The sequence below is a fragment of the Buteo buteo genome, chromosome 6 (assembly GCF_964188355.1).
Source record: "Buteo buteo chromosome 6, bButBut1.hap1.1, whole genome shotgun sequence".
Lineage (NCBI taxonomy): Eukaryota > Metazoa > Chordata > Aves > Accipitriformes > Accipitridae > Buteo > Buteo buteo.
Window position 1 is genome coordinate 19,669,761 of NC_134176.1, and position 19,198 is coordinate 19,688,958.

Consider the following 19,198-nt stretch of genomic DNA (forward strand, 5'->3'; position numbering starts at 1 on the left):
ATTTTTTGACTGGTAATTTTATTGGAGCAAATATTTAAGCCAGACTAACTTAAATGAAATTGAGTCCCTATTACTTACAGCTTCTATCAAGTTAGTGCTGATGCCTGTTTTTTCATTCCTTTAAAATGTATGTTCATAAAACTAAAAGTTGGTCAATTCAGCATAATCTACAGAAGATAGATTAAAAAACTGGCTAAAGTTAGACTCAAGTTCGAACACTTAAGTCTGAAACAATGTAAGCTTAAAAAACAAACCCATGGTCTAACAGATCCTAACAGAGATGTTTAATTTTTTTGGAAAAACACACGCAAGTTACTACAAACACAAGACAACATATACCTTGTCTCTGATAAATCATGTTCTTGAATCAGATCTATCCATTCCTTGAGCGTAGGAGAATTGTAAGCCAACAAGTAACTTATTAGGTCAGATTTAAAATTAGTTTCAGATTCACCAGCAGAACCAGTTGTTCCCTGAGGTAGCCTTGGATATAAAGGGCTTAGCCATATCCTAAAAACAAAGCCACAACAAGGACACCACATATTAACACATGGTTTTAGTAAGTGATTAAAGCACATCTGAAGGTCCTAAATGACTACTAGACAGATTTATTGTGATACTAACTATAAAGCAACTTGCCTTTATTTTACAATTACAGAATCAAGTCTTACACTCAATATCATAAAAGTAATACTGCCAAATGAAAACAATCTCAGCACATTTATCTGTCCATACGTTTACAGCTCTCACCACTGTTAAACAGGCCAGGCTCAAACTTACCAACCAGCAATCCTTTTGTCAAGATTTTCTGTATGAATAGAACACCGCAATGCATTCTGCTAAGCTACTGGTTTGTGTAATGATACAGAAAAACACTAATTAGAGTGTCTGAAAGTTCTGCATAGTTTGAAGAGTAGCCCACAACAGTAACTTGCCTCCCAAGAACTTCCATCAGAATAAAATAGGGTGGGCATTATGCAGGGAAAACTTCTAGCATTTCTTTCCAGTCATACATTATTGTAGCCATGGAAACCAAAGGTTCTGCATTATCAACTTTACAACATGTTGATACTATCCTTTGTAATTCAGAAGCCTATAAAACAGAGAAGCCAGTGAACCATCATATTGGTGATACTGCATATTACTGCAGTGTGCAAAAGCTAAAAATAAAAATGTTTTTCATGTTTGACAAGTAGACGAACTTGTTAAGCATCCCAAATAGATATTTTCATGCCTTCTTGGCTTTCTGAAAAGCTAACTGCCAAGAGATACTAAAACCATCCCCGAGGAAAAGATTTAAAGACAAAAAATCGGTGGCTATACTTTTGCCACTCAAAAACCCTTATGAGATCTTGCCTCAGACAAGTGAAAAGCCTCAAAACCTTGCCATATTTAATGGCAGCAGAATGGATGTCACAGTGACAGTAACTTCTGAAAAACATTTTCAATTAGTTTGATGAAGAAATCTTATACCTTGAGTTACTGTGGAGATAACTAAAAAATGCACCCATAAAAATAGCCAAGAAAACAAGATGTGGAGGGGCCTTATATTAACATGTCACTTAGTCCTATTTTTTGTGGTCTAAACAAAACTATGTCCCAAGCTGGCCATTAAGTTTAGAAACTTCTACCAAAAACAACCCAAGAAGAAAATTCTTTCCAAGGAAAGGATACTGGGTCATCTACTGTAATAAGGAACCAAGAGTACCCAGCATTTATCAGGTTACATTCTAGATACAGTCACAGCAGAAGCAGAACATTTGCACACTTGCATTATTCTTACAGTATTAAGATAACTTTTAAATAGCTGCTTCAGATTTGTATGAAGAGTACTTTACAGCTAGGTAGTTTTTTCATAAAGTGACAGCATGGCATAATAAAAGACCTTAAATCAGTCAGACCAAATTTAAGGTAACAGCCAGCTCAGGAAAATTTTGTTCACAGTAGAAAGCAAGTAGAGTTCAGGCTTAGACAGCTACCGCCATTCTAGGTTTGATTTTTTTTTTTTTTTTTTTTTAGGATAGCTCTATCTTAGGAGTTTAAGACTTGTAGCACTGGATCATCTGACCCAGTATCCTGTCTCCAGCAGTACAGAAAGTATTAAAGTGAACATACACCTGCTAGAGACTGTTGCTTACCCCTGAGTTTTCTGGTGCCAATCTTCAGCAATAAGATTGGACGTATGTATCACAACTCGAAGACCTTCCTCATATAACAGCAACATCATTTTCCTTTAAGAAAAAGATATAGAACACTTCATCTAATTCAAGTACACTGAGAGTATGAGATAAATTACCAATTCATTAAAATGCTCCAAGACAATTACTTTCAAAAGATTTGTTCTGCATAGTGTAACCACTTAGACTCAATCCATGTGCATGCCAAACTCGCATGACAGTCATTAGACTATTGCCATATATTTTGTCAGCAGCATCATACAATATATTCCAGAGTACAGTTTAACATCTCATGCAACTGGTTTCCAAAAGCAAAAATGAATACTTGTGGAATACTTTCTATATTTGCTATGTTCTTCAGATAAACTTATTCCTTGCAGATAGCTAAAAAAAGAATTAAGGAACACTAAAAGGCCTTTGCTTATAGCTGAATTTATTAAAACATAGTTCTTTTCTCTTAAACTGACAACTTTTAAAGTAAAAGAAGGTATGTAGGTAACTATCCATTGGGATGGCAAAAGCTATTATCTACCATAAATCTAAACTCAAGCTACAGCAGAAAGGAGTTTTAAAACTAGTAACCAAGTTAAAAATAAGTGTCCGTATTTTTTCTAACATAAAGGCTCAAATTTTCATATACAAGTTTTCAACAGTTGTGTAAAGACAGCATATCCATGTGTCCTTGAAGGATGATATAGCTTCCATGGAAAACAGTGCTCAAGAATAAAAGCTGTAAGGAAAAATACACTTATTTTCATTGCTGTCCCATGGCAAGATAATGCTATGCAAATCACATCAGCCTCAAATTTAGACAATTATTTATTCAGTAATTTCTGCTTTTAATGTTAAGAGTTCAGCAAACTAACATTCAGGTACCTGCACATGTTCTCCTGTGCTGACTGCATAGTTTATGCAATATGCAAGACCCCCTAACTATAAAATAGTTTGCCACATCTATGCTGTGCCTTGATCTAAGCACAAATTGAGTTGAAAATAAAATAAGTATTTTACAGCAAAATAAAGTACAAGATTAAGGTATGTAAAAGTGATAACTGACCAAAACACCACTACCTCAAAAAAAAAAAATCACTGACATGTAATTTTTTGTATCATACAACAGGAATGACATGAATTTAAGTCTTTATATTTGATGGGCTGAAATCCGTTAAGTTTCCCTTGGAACAAAATTGTTTCATTACCTACCAAGATCCAATTTACTGGTCTGCCACCCACTTGTTGTGTTCCATCTGCAGTGGAACATGCATTCAGAAATACACTACCCAGAACAACCCTTTAAAATATAGGGTTAAAGAACTGCAGCATTTAAGATCACTATCACTTATTTGTCCCAAAGTGTGGTGAAAGAAAAAAAAAAATTGAAGTTAAGCATAAAGAGAATGAGAGCTGCTGCTTAAACTGCTTAAGTAAAATAAGCTAAAGCTTTAAAAATGATCAATTTGAAAAACCACCTCAATTCCTTCTATGTTCCTCACTAAACCTGAGAGAAAAGTAAGACCCATTTTTTAAATGCTGATTTCTTTCCTTTATTTGCATATTCTTCTCCAAAAAGACAATGAGGAGGTGAGTATGCTTTCTACCAGGAAGACAGATGCACCTTAAATGGGCATTTCAGATCAATGTTTTAACATAATGTCATGTTTTATAAAACAAATCATATGAAAGGACTAATTGATTAAAAAATACTGCAGTGCCTTGAAACCAAAGATCTTTGGTATGAGACATAAAATTAAATCCATTCTTATCTCTAGCTTGAAATCTACAATATTCCCTTTGTGATACTTCTGTAACATCAAATTAAAGTTTCTTCTTTGAAAAGACCCCAAAATTCAATAATTATTTCCAGATGCTCCACAACAGCTGCAAAAGCTGAGCAGCAAATCAGTGTTGTGTCCAACCTGCCAATGACTGATCAAGTCTCCATTACAGTTTAGGTATTAAGGCATGAGTTAAGAGCCAGGACCTGTAGTTCACTGACTTCAATTGTCTAACTTGCACATCTCATATCTATCTAATAGCAGATTTGTTTAATTAAACTAGAACAATCCTATAATCTATAAATACAAAATAATTAAGGACATTTTTCTTTTAAGACTCATCAATTTCTATGAAACCTAATTTTATGGCTTTAAAATTACTTGCAGATAAATTAAACAGATACACATAGAACATGAAACATACTACTTTTAAATTTCATCAATATACATTAGGCCTTCAGAATTGTATTTTCACAAACAGTAATAACCTATCTTCCTATCCTATAAATACTTCAAGACACTAGTTAGCAGTCCAATCATGGTAACTGCATGTACCAACGCTGTGGTCATCTTTAGAAGTGGAGCTTTCTGCTTCAGAGCTGTTACTTACGTATGGTGAGTTCCAAATGCAATATCCAGTTTAGCCTATAAAATTAAAAAGTTGATCATTAAAAATTCCTATTGTGCATTCCTATATGTTAAAGAAGTGCTTAATTTTGTTTTATTTCACTGCTCTCTAGTGGACAGAACACAAAATACATTATTTTCCCCCTCAACATCTTTAAACGTACTCTGTAATTTCCAGAAGTTAGTCTTTAAATGGCAATGCAACTGTTTGCTGGAACTGCTCCAGCAGAATTTCTGGTCTCATACCAGCAGTATTTTCAGAAACAGCTTTGCAGAAAAGGACCTGAGATTCCTGCTGGTCACCAAGTTGAACAGGAGCCAGCAATGTGCCATTGCAGCAAAGATGACTTAACAGTGTCCTGGGCTGCATTAGGAGGAATCTTGACAGCAGATCAAGGGAGGTGATCCTCCCCCTCTACTCAACATTGGTGAGGCCACACCTGCAGTACTGGGTCCATTTCGAGGCTCCCCAGTACAGGAGAGACATGGACATGCTGCAGAGTCCAATGAAGGACCATGAAGACAATTAAGGGACTGGAGCATGTCTGCTATGAGGACGAGAGGCTAGGAGAGCTAGGGCTGTTTAACCTGGAGAAGAGAAGGCTCAGATGAGATCTGATCAGTGTGTATACATACCTAAAGAAAGGGTACAAAGAAGATGGAACCAGGCTCTTTTCAGTGGTGCTCAGTGACAGGACCAGAGGCAGTGGGCACAAATTGAAACACAGGAGGTTCCCTCTGAACATCAGGAAACACTTTTTTACTGTGAGGGTGACTGAGTACTGGCATGGGTTGCCCATGGAGGTTATGGAGCCTACATCCTTATAGGTATTTAAAACCTATCTGGACATTGTCCTGGACAACTGGCTCTAAGTCACCCTGCTCAAGCAGGAGGGTTGGATCAGATGACCTCTAGAGGTCCCTTCCAACCTCAACCACTCTGATTCTGAAGCATGACAACTGTTAAAAGCAGTTTAATGCCTAACACTGCAAAGAAAAGACAGAAGCCAGAGAGAAATGCTTTTTTATCAGTGTTTTGCTTTTACTAAAGAGTATTTACAGCACAATTTCTAGAGAGAGAATGAAACATGAGTTACAGGTGTTAAGATACTTTACCCAATGATGGCTCCAACATTGTGCCTAGTTAATATGGGTGTGGAGGAGAAGATGAAATGTAAATATTTTCATTTTGGGGTACTACCATAATGGAATGCATGTAGACTACCAGAAGAATCCAGAGCAGTATACTCAAATAGGAAAACCATCACAAACACACATTTTCACCTGCTACTTACTATTAATTACACTGACAAGTTTATCATATAGAACATACTACATTTAAATTCTTGTTGTATGTGAAAAGGAAACATTATATGCAAACCCATGAATTTATTGTTAGCATATTTGAAACCTTAATCTAAAATTGTAGCTACTCCACAACTTGGTGCAAACACCCAATTAGTATAGCACACCGCAGCCCAGAAATCCTGGCCTTGAGAACTCACTATGTTTGGCATCAATACAGCGATCTCTAGGAAGCTCATGGTTACCAGACTGCCTGAGAAGGAAGAAAATTCCAAGCTCATCCTCCTCCTAATAAAGAGTAAGATATCCCCATAACCAATAATATATTCCACCCAGCAAAATCATGAAACACTGGCAAGTTGCCATAACCACATCCCTCCCCTAGGCTGAAGCCAATAACTTTACAACTCAGGGACAGCAAAAGAGTGAGCATAACATCAGAGAGAAAGTGGCATGTGCCAGGAAGTGCGCTCACAGCAATTTTAATGGTATTATGAAGACTATTTGTAACAGCCTTTTCTTGTGTAAAACATATTTGGACAAATAATAATTCTGTGATGAGACTTAAGATTACAGTGACACTAGGACTAAGTTCTGCACTTTACACAAAAAGTGCTTCATTTTCAGCCATTGCAAGAATTTGAGTGTAACATGCTAGTGGAGAAGGTGTGCAGCTCTTCTGTGAGACCCATGACATTTTTGTGGGCAGCATTCTGTGCAAACCTTTTGTGGGTGACAGGCTACCATAACCACAGAAGATGAGGGACATAGTTACCATGTTCCCAAGGTCCTAGTAAGTATACTCCTTAAAACATAACAATAAATTCCTGACTTCCCATACAAGGTATGTCTCTTCATCCATAACAAGATTTTGAGTGCAACAGATATCCTTTGGCTGAAGTTAAGCTGATACAAATGTTAGTTACCTGACAAAAGCTAATGTTCTCGTAAGGGCGCGCTTGTGCGAGCAGTTCAGCTTTGGATTCTCTCTTTTCACCATGAACTATCAACAATGGCTTCTTCCTTAAATAAAAGGAGATTACTATTAAAACATCAAATGAACTAGTAGTCTAAACCACTCCTTCATGTAGCTATGACTTCTGGCCCCTAAATCTGATAGCCCAGAAGGAAGATGGCACTAAAGTCTATATGCCTCATTAACTATCTCAAAAAAGTAGTAACTACAATAGGACCTCTAAGAGAAAGACACTAGAAAACTTTAATAAAAAAAAAAAGGAAAAACAAGAAGCATGGAGTAAACCAGACACCAAAATAGAAACTAGTAATACAAGATCTTGTAAGGAACTCTTGTCTATATAGCTGGAAACAGACAAATAAAAGCTCTCAGAAGTATTGATATACACAGTGTGTATCCAAGACAATTTAATCATTGTTACCTTACAGAGAAGACAGGAAGAATGAGAGGGAAAAGGAGAGGGCTAGATCTATTCTGGCAGTAGTTCCGCATTCACTTCCTAATACTCTGTTCCACTGCATTTCCAGTAAAATGCAAAAAAGAGAGAAAATTGTACATCGTACACTCACTTCATTTGCAGTAGGCTACAATTATCAGAAAGGAATTTCAAGCAAATGTAAGAACTGCTTCCATGATGATATCCAGCCACGCCAACCATATCATATCCATGACATACCATCTTGGATCATTTTTGCACGGTTTTCTTGTGCCCTTCCTATATTCACCCTTTCTCTTCCATTACCTTGCTCTTGGCTCAGTACACTGTATGGCAAAAAAACTTCTTGTTCTGTCTTTACAGGTCATCTACTGCATTGTCATCATGGCCCACAATGGGACCTCCAAAGTGTTAATTAATAAAAATCAGAAACCAGCCATACTGAACTCTGACCATTTAACAGTCTTGAAAAGAGGCAAGAAATCAACAGAGAGCTACAAGTCTGGAATAAGTGTACAAGGAAAACCAGGAGTCTACACAGACACAATCGGTAACAGTAATTTGCAACTTATAACAGGAACTTGCACAAACAGGATTTGGAAACTATGTCATTTCACCTTTGTAAAATAAACATACCTGAATTCCTGTGGATACTGTCTTACAAGCCATCCCACATCTATACAGTAGTTAAACTTGTACATAAGAAAAGAAAAACAGACTCATTAAAAAGAAAAATCAGAGTTTGTCAGAACAATTAACTACAGCAAAAAAGCTTCCTGCGTAGTCATTACTCAATAGCACTTACATCAAATACAGCATGTTTCAAAAACAGGTGTAGTTTTTGAATTTCACATACTTTATTTCATGTCTCAACAACTCAGGAATGAATTTAAGTTATTTAAAAGCATGTATTAGTCTTCATAAAATGTAAAATGCAGAAAAAAAGAATCACATATGCTTAATGCAAAAGCTTTGATTCAAGAACCATCTCTTTGCCATGTGCTTATACCACAGATCATAGCAAAAGCTTCTATGCAATAACAAAAATATCATTCCTAGATTGCAAAGCTTTTTTCTTTCAAAAAAAAAAATCATTCACATGCACATAAATACATATTTTTCAGTTGCACATTCCCCAAAAACACAAGAGAAAGCAGTCTTATAGTTACCTGAATTCTAAGCAGAACATGGTATGATTTTTATATTTCAATTAACTGTTGTACTGTTGAAAACATTTAGAGTTCCCTCTGTATTTTAACAAAGTTCCCTGCTAATATCAACTACATGGCACAAACATGGATTATCAAGTTTAAGGTTAATAAAGTGAAATAAGCAAGTGAAATCAATTTGGCAAACAAGAAACTCACCTGGGCAGAAGATACAAGAGTCCCAAAAAGAGGAGACAAAATATCTATTAAAAACATTAAAGCATAATTGAGTAAAAAAGGTTCAGGTAAACATTTCGCATCTTGAACAGTTTGATAACTACCACAAGTGCCAGATTGTTCACAGACTTGGTGAAACAGAGACATTCACAATTAAGTTTTACTGTTCTGAACATTCAAGTCACCAATTCTCCTGTGAAACCCTTATGGTCTTATATTTATAAAAAGCATGAAACCTCTCAAAGTAGAAAACAAGTTTTAAACACTCATTAGGAGGAAGACCAAGATGATATGGAGAAAGAGACAAATTACTCTCTACACTATAGTGAGGGCTTGAAGAACTGTGGCAGGGTGGAAGCAATAAGAGCATAGTTAATGCTTAAAGACTTATCTACTGGAGACTAACTGTAGGATATGTGTATCCTTAGTTCATTCATGGTAACACAGATAGCTAATCTGACTGAGGATGTATAACCTCAATAACTGAAGCACAGCAGCAACTCAGAAACATATCTTACAAATACCTTCTAGGATAGACAAAATATTTCATGCCCCATCTCTACAGAAATCTCGCTTTCCAAGTTAAACAAAAAAAACTCAGCCCCCTCCACCAGCTCAACTAATCACCTAGCAGGACAACTAGTCCTAAGAGAGGGCACACCAAAAGCCACAATGAATTCACAAAGCAGATAAAGACATACAGTAGTAAAGCAATTGAGATCTCTGACACCAGGCTACCATCAACAATCAACACTCACATGGAACAACAAGTTGAGGAAAAGCTACAACCTGATTGTATGGGTCTTCAGTCACTTGTTCTCCTTCAAAGAACTACAAAATTTTTCAGCATTTTACTGTATTTCTGTACATAAACCTTGTATTAATCCTTGTTTCTGATTCTGTCTTGTGATGTATGAGATTTCATTTCTTAATGAGGGGATGTTTACAGGTGCACAGAGCTGTTCCCCCTTACATCAAACTACTACAAAGCATTCCTGAAGCATCAGTATTGTACCCTGAACACTTCACTCCATCTTGACTTATGCTCACTTCTAATTGAACTGAAATGGGGCCATGAATCCCAGCCACAGAGCTTCAGAAGTACTATCTTTTATTGCATCAAGTAATAGTGAATTACTAGGTCCAAACCACTCAAGTGCAAACAACTACTCAGGGAGAATGGTTAGGCACACAAGAAAAGCATCCCTTTAAAAGCCACGAAAGCAAGTGGTTTTCCCCAGATTAACTCAAGAGAAAGCAGCAATAAGCATCATATGAATTGCCTTGACTCAATGCACATTAGATTTGTGCAGCATAACTCACAAGTTACAACAGAATCAGTATCAGCAAATTAATGCTTTATACACTATATTTCCAAAAGATAAAGGCGAAGGTAACAGAACCAATTCCTACAACTTGCACATTCAGAATATAAAGCCAAAGCTACACCAAGGAATATATGCATTTAAAAATACCCCACAAACTAAAAATAAGCACTGTCTTGCAAACAAGTCTCCCAAAAGCCCACTTCTGTAGAAGCCACTTGTTCACCTTTTATGTGCAGGGCTCCAGAATTATAGCTCTGTTCAATTCCTCTGACTTTAGTGAGAAAAAACCTAAAAGGGTTCTCTCCATTCAACAAATCCCAGGTATCTTGGGCTTCACTGGGTGTTTCGTTATACTCCTCTGCTTTCTGATTCTCTGAGAGTTCATCACCTTTGCAAAGATTCAGAAGATATTCTTTGGGTGCATCATATTTTTCTTCTTTCACTGTTTCTTTGTGGGCATGCTTTCCCTGATCTTCAGGCTCTTCATCACTACTAGAAAGACACCAGCCTAAGCCTTCTTGGCTAGTTCTCTGTTTTCCTGCTGGAGGTATTTCCGTAGAAAAACTTTTATCACTGAGCTTCAGGGGAGAAGCTTTTCTCTTGTGAGCAGCTTTCCTAGCTTCAGAGCATGGATATTGTGGCCCACTTGTTCTGCCACGTGCAGCATCCAATAGTGAAGATGTAGATGGTTTTTCACTGTCAGAATTTTCCTCAGTACTTTCATCACTGCTAGACACTGTCCATTTTCCGTGTGCACCCTCCTGAAGCATGTTCCTAGGGATTAAAAAACAAAACACCAAACAAAAATTGTGCATTTTTGCTATGCAAAAGTCTGCTTCCCTTTCTAGTTTCCATTTGCTTACTACTAGGGAACTTTGCCTCTTCTATTTAGCAGAATCTCCATACAAGTTCTGACTCGGGAAAATTTCAGTGTACAAGGCTTATTCGTTCCTGTGCCCAGAAAACAAAGAAACACGTGCAGTGGGAGCAGCCATCAAGTGGGAAGCAGCTAACGTGGAAATCTGCACGTGGAAAACAGGCTAGGATAGGGGCACGGACAGGAAAGCACTTCAAAATTCAAAAGAGCAGTTTGCATCACGCAGGTATTTCTCCTACCGACCCTGACGCTTCGGGGTCCAGCGCGCTCTGCTGAGGACACGCGGGAGCAGGGAGCCGAGTGGCGGCCGCCCTTTCCGGCTGCCTCTGCGGAACCACAGCCTGGGACCGCCGCCCCCCACGGGGCCCTCAGCCGCGCCTCTCCCCTCAGCCGAGGGCGGCAGAAGCCCGGGCACCGCCGCCCCGACCGCCGCGGGCCCTGTGGACGCGACCGCTGTTCCCGCCGGCTTCGGCGCCGCCCCGCGAGGAAGACAGAGCCTGCGGCCGGGGCGGGAGTCGCCACCGGCCGCCGCCGGCTGAAGGGGCGCGAACCAGCGGGCCGAGGGCCGCAGCGGCCGCTCCCGCCCCGCAGCCGGGACCTCGCGAGCCCGGCCGCTCGCCCCGGCCGCCAGCGCCCGCCCCTTCCCGCTCCGGGCGGGCGAACGAGCGGCGGCTTACCTGCAGGCCCGACGCCCGGGCGGCGCGCCCCGACCCGAGAGAAAGAGGAGAAGGCCCAGCCCGCCTTCACCCCGCGCAGCCCCGCCCCGCCTCCCCAGCCAATGGCGCGCGCCTGATGCTAGCCAATCGGCGCCGGCGCTGCGCTCGCCCCGCGGGCGTCGGTGGCGGCGCGCGGGTTGCTAGGCGGCGCGGGGCCTGCCGCGGCCCGAAGGGAGCTTCCCCGTCCGCCGCGGTGCGAGTGGGGGGGAGGAGCCCGAGGGGCGGCGGGACCGACCCTTCGGGGCCCGGCGATGCCTGAAGGGCCTTTCCGGCCGCCCGGGGGCGCGCGGGCGTCGAGAGGCGCTCGAGCAGCTTTGGCATCTCTCTCCAAGCCGCTAAACCGGCAAAACGGTCACGTCTTAGCGAGCTGAATTAATCTTTTAAGTCTTTATTTGACCTTAGTATTAGTTCAGGGCAGGTGCAGTATTTGCATAATCGTTCATTCAGCTCGGTGTTAATTACTGTGTCTGAAGTGCCCCGCTAATGAGATAACTGCGTGACGACTTCAAGAAGGGGGTGGAAGGAAAACAGGTGTAAAATTAATCAAAGGAAGAGCATGGACTACATCAAAGCTTGCTCTGTCTACCAAAATGAACTGTCTCGGCGTTTGGTTCTCATTACTCTAATTTATTACAAGCTTGTGACTGCAGTTAGCGTAAGTGTCTTGTATCAGCATGCAAGAAAATCGGCAAGCTACACCTAGAAAAACATTAATGAAATTTCAACTTGTTTGTGTGATTTTTATTAGTACTATTCTGCAGAGTTGCATGTAATGCTTCTTCCTGAATCTATCTCTGGATATGCTCTTCAGTACTCTGAGATTAAATGGTTTATTTTCAACCCTAGCAGAAGGTCTTCTGTGGGAAAAGCTCTTAGAAAAGTTGCATTTTTTTCTATGTTATGTGCATAACCTCTTGTCTAAGTATAGACTCTGGAAAGGGTATTTGTTTTCTAAAAGTACTTCGGAAAATTTGATGGCTTCTGACTATGCTTGCATTCCAGTCTCTCCTCATAGTTCCTGTCTATATTGTGACTTAACTGAGAATTAAAGATGCCTGGCACTTTTCAAGAAAAAATTCAAGATCTTGCAGAAATAAATTTAATGTAATTTGGTTTCTAGAAGTCTGTACCATATATTCTGAGTGTGCAAAAAGCCTTTTCATAATAAGCATATAAAATGTAGAAGTAGGAAAAATTTAACTTAACAAAAATTTAAAATTAAATGGCCTCAGTCCATTTTCAGCTACTGTAACAGAGCAGATGAACAGAATTCTGACAGAGATGTGACTAATCTTCAATAGTTTTTAAAATAGTATCATTTTTTCAGCACGTGCCTATTTTATTCTTCCCATAGCACTTATTCAAAGTAAAAAATATTAGGTCAGGTTTATTGTTTTATAATGCAAGTCACTTTCTGTAGATTTTTGAAGCGCGTGATGAAGATAACAAAGGCTATTTAAGAAGAGAGGACTTTAAAGTTGCTGTAGTAATGTCGTTTGGTTATAAACCATCAAAGGCATTTATTTTTTCATTTATGTTCTGAAGATCCAGCTTATATAGATGTCTCACTATTGAGAACTCTGTGTACCGGCTGGTCCGCACTAATTGGAGTGGATTAATGTAGGTTTGGTAAACAGAAATACCTACAGATTCTTCAAGTAATTTTCTTATCTGGGGGTATTTATTTCAAAAGAAAATAATCAACCCCCTGCCTTTCCTGCTGCAGGCTGTGATGAGCAGAAGGATGCACTGTATTTTGTATGTGTACAAGACATATGAAACAAGTGACTTACTGAGCTTTTTATTGATCATTATTGGTTTTTATTAGTGGTACACTCCATTTCTTTACTCGGTGGTTTCAGTAGATGTGAAACTACTGCATGTCCTAATAATAAACATGTATGCTCAAAAATGTAGCTGGTTTTGGTTTCATGTAACAGTTGGGCATTTTTAGTCTTCACTTCTCTAATATAAATCTATAGATGTACAAAAAGAAAGGTTTATTGAGAGAAATCACGTGTTGCATACTCACAGGAAGATACAGGATAAATTGTATGGCTTAATGTGGGTCTGGAAGTTACATTTCTACTCTAGTATTGCATGATCTCAGAAAGAGTATGAAGAACACATGCAAGATTTCAGAATAAATACACGTGTGTCTGAGTTTGTCTTTCTCATGGCATGTCAATACAAGCTTGATGAATATACTGCAAAGTATATTTAGCATAGAAGTTATGATTCATCTTTTTTCTCCAGTTTGAGCAATCTTCTTCCCCAAGGACCACTTGTGACTAATTTTTTTTTTTTTACTTAAATACTTATTTTAAGAAAATAGTTTTAACAAGGTCATAAACAAAATTTTGTCTATGATCATTTAAAGTAAAAACCACAGAAATGTTTTATTAAACTGAAAGTAGTAATCTCTCATACATTTCAGCTGTGGGTAAACATTTTCTCAATGAACTAGGGCCAGATCTAAAAATAATTTTAGACTTCTAAAGTGAGCCTTAACTGCTGAATTATGAACCTGAAAATGCTCAGCTTCCTCTTATCTATTTTTACCTTCATGTAAAAACTAGCTGTTCTGTTAAATTCCCTGAATGTTTCTTCCAGTAGGAGTACTCAAAACACGCTTAAGGCATTCAAACAAGAGCAGATTCTGTGCATAAGTCACTGATGGCTTGTTCTTGGAAAGATGATAGAAGTCAAGGACTGCCGGGAAGAAAGGAGGTGCAGGTTTAGTTATTTCTTCCTGAAAATGTGCCAAGTCACACCTGCTGTGTCTCTAGGCAGTGCCACGACCACCTGGCTGTAGACCATTTTGTCTGTGCAGCTGCACAGAAATTAATTAAAAACATTTGTTCCAGGACTGATTCTGTCGTCTAGTGGTTTTGCTAGCTCCTTAAGTGGGCCCAATTCCAGCAACTGTTGCTCTTTACCCAATGACTGCTCATTATGAAGTACTAAGAGATCCCTGGGTAGACAGATACTTTCCTTTGTGGCTTTTGCTAACATGAATTAAGTATGGTTTATGGCACAGCCCCACCTTTTGCTTTTCCTCATGGCTAGGCCTTGTAAGTGTTCCTTTCAACATTTTGGTAGTTTTTAATCTAGTTCTGAGAAATATAACTTTGTGCACTAGATAGGAACCAAACACAGAAGTTACAATCCTAAAAATTGATTGTTAAGATCCAGTTCTTGACCACGTTGTTGTGCATTTTACTTTGTTGTCAAAATGATTAAAATCAGAGACTATAGTAACTGCCCTTGTATTTCTTCGGAAGTCACTAAGAACAGCCCTGGCAAGGAGAGTACTTTCAAGAGCTTGTCCAAGACGTAGGGAATGGTGTGCACATGTTACCTATTAAGTTCTTAAGGTGAAACTGTTTCCTCAACTACACTACATACTAACATAAATTTTTCAAAGAAATGGCAATTGCTTAGCATCAGCTGCAATCAAGCAACTGCATTTTTAGCAAATCTATAAATTAGAAGTAATACTAACTTTTCCCGCTAGATGTCATTAATGGACTCTTTACTGGAGAAGGTATGACCTAAGAATTTGAATCACATTCCTACTCCACTTGCTTTTTCAAAATAATTTGTTACAACAATTCTGTATTAGTTTTTTATAAAAATATTGTTTTTGTGTGGTTATTCATAGAGATTCTGAACTTACTACTGTTTAAAATTAAGCCTTCTGAGACAAGTGGGAAAACATGAAAATAGAAAGAGATTAACCTGATTGTTGGACTGATTATTTTTATCGGATATATTTATTAGCATATAAGAATCACCACTTCTGGGAATTAGCACCATTGTGGGAATTGTATTTGTGGGACTTACACTTTTTTCCTCTGAAAGTTTGATTCAATGATCCTCTTTTCCCCAAAATTATTTGAACTGATCTCATATTTCAACAGCTGTTCAGCTAGCTAACTGCACGTTCAGGTGTTAAGTGTTTCAAATGGGAAGGGTACTGCAGGAATAGTAGTCATGAAAATATATCATTTTTCCGGCTGAAGTTTCATTCCTGGTACTGTTACGCTTAGATCTAATTAAAAGCACTCTCTACACTGCCTAGGAGGCAAGGCCCCCCCCAAAATATCCAGTGTTTTCGTGACCCAACTCTGTACCTTCACATCAGGACACCGGTAGGTCTGCTGAACAAGATGCCAACAGCAGGGCACCCTGACATCCAGCGTACAGAAAGGCAGTCTGAGCTCAGGGCTGCTTACAACTTCCAGCTGCCTTTCTGGCACATCTTATCAAAGCTTTCTAAAAAGGCCTCCCTAGTCTATTTGTATGCCTGACACAGTCTATGTGAAAAGTATTGTAGGCCAAATGGAACATATAGTCTTAGGTTAACTGGTCATGGCATGTTTAGCTTGTTGGTTCTCCAGAATGTAGTACGTTTAGGTTGCACTAGAAGCTTCTAACATGTCATCTCATCTCATGTGAGTTGTCTCAGTGCTGCAATTATGTGCAGTCTTGTATTCTAATAACATAGATGTGAGAGTTTGGACTCATGAGCACTCAGTCATGCTAAAAAGCAGTATAAATATAGCCCAAATGGATGGCTGTTCTTTCTTGGATATATACTCCCTTTCTGTTCCTTACATTGTTCAAAGATCTTCTCCAGTGATCTCTTGGTCATCTCCAAATTTAGTTCCGAAAAGTCAATTTTTTGGTTTTCATCATGTCATTTAGCTTTTTGCTTTTGTACTATTAATGAATCTTGGTAACACACTAATATTAGTGAGTATTAGTGAATCTTGGTAACGTGCTAATCAACATGTAAGTGTCACTCCTGTGTTCCTATCAGATAAAATTGTGAGGTAAGATCTTATTGAATGGCAGTAAAAGAGATACATAGTACATAAAATGAGACAGTAGCGGATTGGTTTTAGGAAAGCTGTAGAAGCTGGATGGTGCAAACAGATTTTTTTCATTTCCTTCTCATTTTTTTATTCTCTACATTTTATTTTTGATGGATTTACCAAATGAATTTTTGTCATGGTTTAACCCCAGCCAGCAACTAAGCACCACACAGCCGCTCACTTACTGGCCCCGCATCCAGCGGGATGGGGGAGAAAATCATGAAAAAGAAGCAAAACCTGTGGGTTGAGATAAGAACGGTTTAATAGAACAGAAAAGAAGAAACTAATAATGATAATGATAACACTAATAAAATGACAACAGTAGTAATAAAAGGATTGGAACATACAAACGATGCGCAGGGCAATTGCTCACCACCCACCGACCGACACCCAGCCCGTCCCCGAGCGGCGATTCCCCGCCCCCACTCCCCAGTTCCTAAACTAGATGGGACGTCCCATGGTATGGAATACACCGTTGGCCAGTTTGGGTCAGCTGCCCTGGCTGTGTCCTGTGCCAACTTCTTGTGCCCTTCCAGCTTTCTCTCTGGCTGGGCATGAGAAGCTGAAAAATCCTTGACTATAGTCTAAACACTACTGAGCAACAACTGAAAACATCAGTGTGTTATCAGCATTCTTCACATACTGAACTCAAAACACAGCACTGTACCAGCTATTAGGAAGACAGTTAACTCTATCCCAGATGAAACCAGGACAATTTTGATCAAACTAGATTTCAGGAAATAGTTGGTCTCCAATCTGAATATTGAAACAGAAAGTTCTTTCATTGTTTAAGGGAAATGACAAATTTGGGGGCTGATGCTCCAGAGGTTATTTTTGAATATTACAGTGCCTTTGTGTGCAGTTGAACTCCAATCTGTATAAAGTTAAGCATGTTTGTTTAAGCACACTTAGTTTAAGATTTATATATTGATTAGGATTCTATTAGACATACATATATACTTAGTTTACTGGATGAAAAAAAGGTGGTTTTATTTTAATTAGTATAAAATATTTTTTTATGTAATTGCCATAGATAATACTGTTGTGTAATCAGTATTACTATGAGATCAGTATTTAGTGAAATCACTTACTAGTGATAAAAAATGGAAATCATACAGGAGTTCAGATTTATCACTTCTGTAGAAAACCACTGTGTCATATCTTCTGTGTTCCAGGTGGAGGTGGATTCAGTAATGTCTTCTGTGAGACCATGAAATTCCAGTAATACACAAACACCTGTCAATGATTTCTACTCCTTTTTCATTCATAAATTTAAAAATCTGAAGCTTAGACTCTCAAGAGTTTTGAAGAACCTGATCTAGATTAATGATAATGTATGCAATTGTATGAGGTTCAACAAGGCCAAGTGCCGGGTCCTGCACTTGGGTCACAACAGCCCCACGCAGCGCTACAGGCCTGAGGAAGAGTGGCTGGAAAGCTGCCTTGTGGAAAAAGACCTGGGGGTTTTGATCGACAGCCGGCTAAATATGATCCAGCAGTGTGCCCAGGTGGCCAAGAAGGCCAACAGTGTCCTGGCCTGTAAGACCAATAGTGTGGCCAGCAGGAGCAGGGAAGTGATCGTCCCCTGTACTGGGCACTGGTGAGGCCACACCTGGAGTCCTGTGTTCAGTTTTGGGCCCCCAATACAGGAAAGACATTGAGGTGCTGGAGCGTGTCCAGAGAAGGGCAACCAAGCTGGTGAGGGGCCTGGAGCACAAGTCTTATGAGGAGCAGCTGAGGGAACTGGGGCTGTTTAGTCTGGAGAAAAAGAGGCTGAGGGGAGACCTCATCGCTCTCTACAACTGCCTGAAAGGAGGTGGTAGTGAGGTGGGTGCTGGCCTGTTGTCCCAAGTAAGAGGGGATAGGACGAGAGGAAATGGCCTCAAGTTGCACCAGAGGAGGTTTAGGTTGGATATTAGGGAAAATTTCTTCACTGAGAAAGGGTTGTCAAGCATTGGAACAGGCTGCCCAGGGAAGTGGCTGAGTGACCATCCCTGGAGGAATTTAAAAGATGTGTAGATGTGGTGCTTAGGGACATGATTTAGTGGTGGACTTGGCAGTGTTAGGTTTATGGTTGAAGTCGATGATCTTAAGGGTCTTTTCCAACCTAAATGATTCTATTCTATGATTCTATAAATGAGCTGACCATGGCTACCAAAGAGAATCATATGATTTAATTTAGTTTTGTAATATATTTGTGCTTGTATGTTACATTTAGCTTGAACTTACTCTTACTTCTCTAAGTTGCGTTTCTTAATAGTAACATTATATAGATTAGTGATAGAGAAAAGTAATTAGTAATTCTTAGGGTTCAAGTTGTTAAGTGATGAAGAAGTTTCTATCAGTTCTTTGATACTGTTCCACTGTTTATTTGGGCAAATACTGGAGTCTTACACCACAGTTCAATAAATACCTCTTTCTGTAACAACCCTCCCATTTATATAGTTCTGCTTGTTTTTTTCTTGTCCTTGACCTTATCAGTTACTCCCATCCATCTGTTTGTGGGGTCATGTGGCAAGTCTCATTGGGGAAATGATTCATATAAAAAATGAAGTGGCAAAAAAAGTGGTTACTTTTATCAATAAGTTCCCTCATCCCTCTTGCCACATGGCCCCACAAGTATTTGTATCAATACATTTGAAGGGCATTGTGGAGGCTGGTTCTGTTTATTCTAGCATTGATGCCAGAAACCATGTTCATCAAACCACGCCCTTAC

At 39.2% G+C, this 19,198-nt stretch overlaps 2 protein-coding genes across 5 annotated transcripts in view; one reads left to right on the plus strand and one right to left on the minus strand.

Annotated features, from left to right (window-relative positions):
• Nucleotides 1-11,646, minus strand: part of TDP1 (tyrosyl-DNA phosphodiesterase 1) — a 50,727-nt gene extending 39,081 nt beyond the window's left edge. For 3 of the 4 annotated variants that reach the window (XM_075030007.1, XM_075030005.1, XM_075030008.1), the window contains exons 1-8: nt 11,564-11,646; nt 10,233-10,783; nt 8,664-8,707; nt 7,933-7,988; nt 6,811-6,907; nt 4,563-4,597; nt 2,139-2,231; nt 340-510 (exon numbers count right to left, since the gene is read on the minus strand). In XM_075030007.1, the coding sequence (XP_074886108.1) occupies nt 340-510; nt 2,139-2,231; nt 4,563-4,597; nt 6,811-6,907; nt 7,933-7,988; nt 8,664-8,707; nt 10,233-10,779 (1,043 nt within the window). In that variant the 5' untranslated portion in view covers nt 10,780-10,783; nt 11,564-11,646. Of the gene's footprint in view, nt 1-339; nt 511-2,138; nt 2,232-4,562; nt 4,598-6,810; nt 6,908-7,932; nt 7,989-8,663; nt 8,708-10,232; nt 10,784-11,129; nt 11,238-11,563 lie in introns of those variants that run through there. The other variant, XM_075030006.1, reaches the window with a different exon arrangement.
• A 512-nt stretch (nt 11,647-12,158) lies between these two features.
• The window catches only part of EFCAB11 (EF-hand calcium binding domain 11), a 73,534-nt gene continuing 66,494 nt past the window's right edge, over nt 12,159-19,198 (plus strand). Inside the window, exons 1-3 of the mRNA XM_075031005.1 lie at nt 12,159-12,257; nt 13,023-13,118; nt 17,658-17,694. Coding sequence (XP_074887106.1) covers nt 12,159-12,257; nt 13,023-13,118; nt 17,658-17,694 — 232 coding nt within the window. The remainder of the gene's footprint in view (nt 12,258-13,022; nt 13,119-17,657; nt 17,695-19,198) is intronic.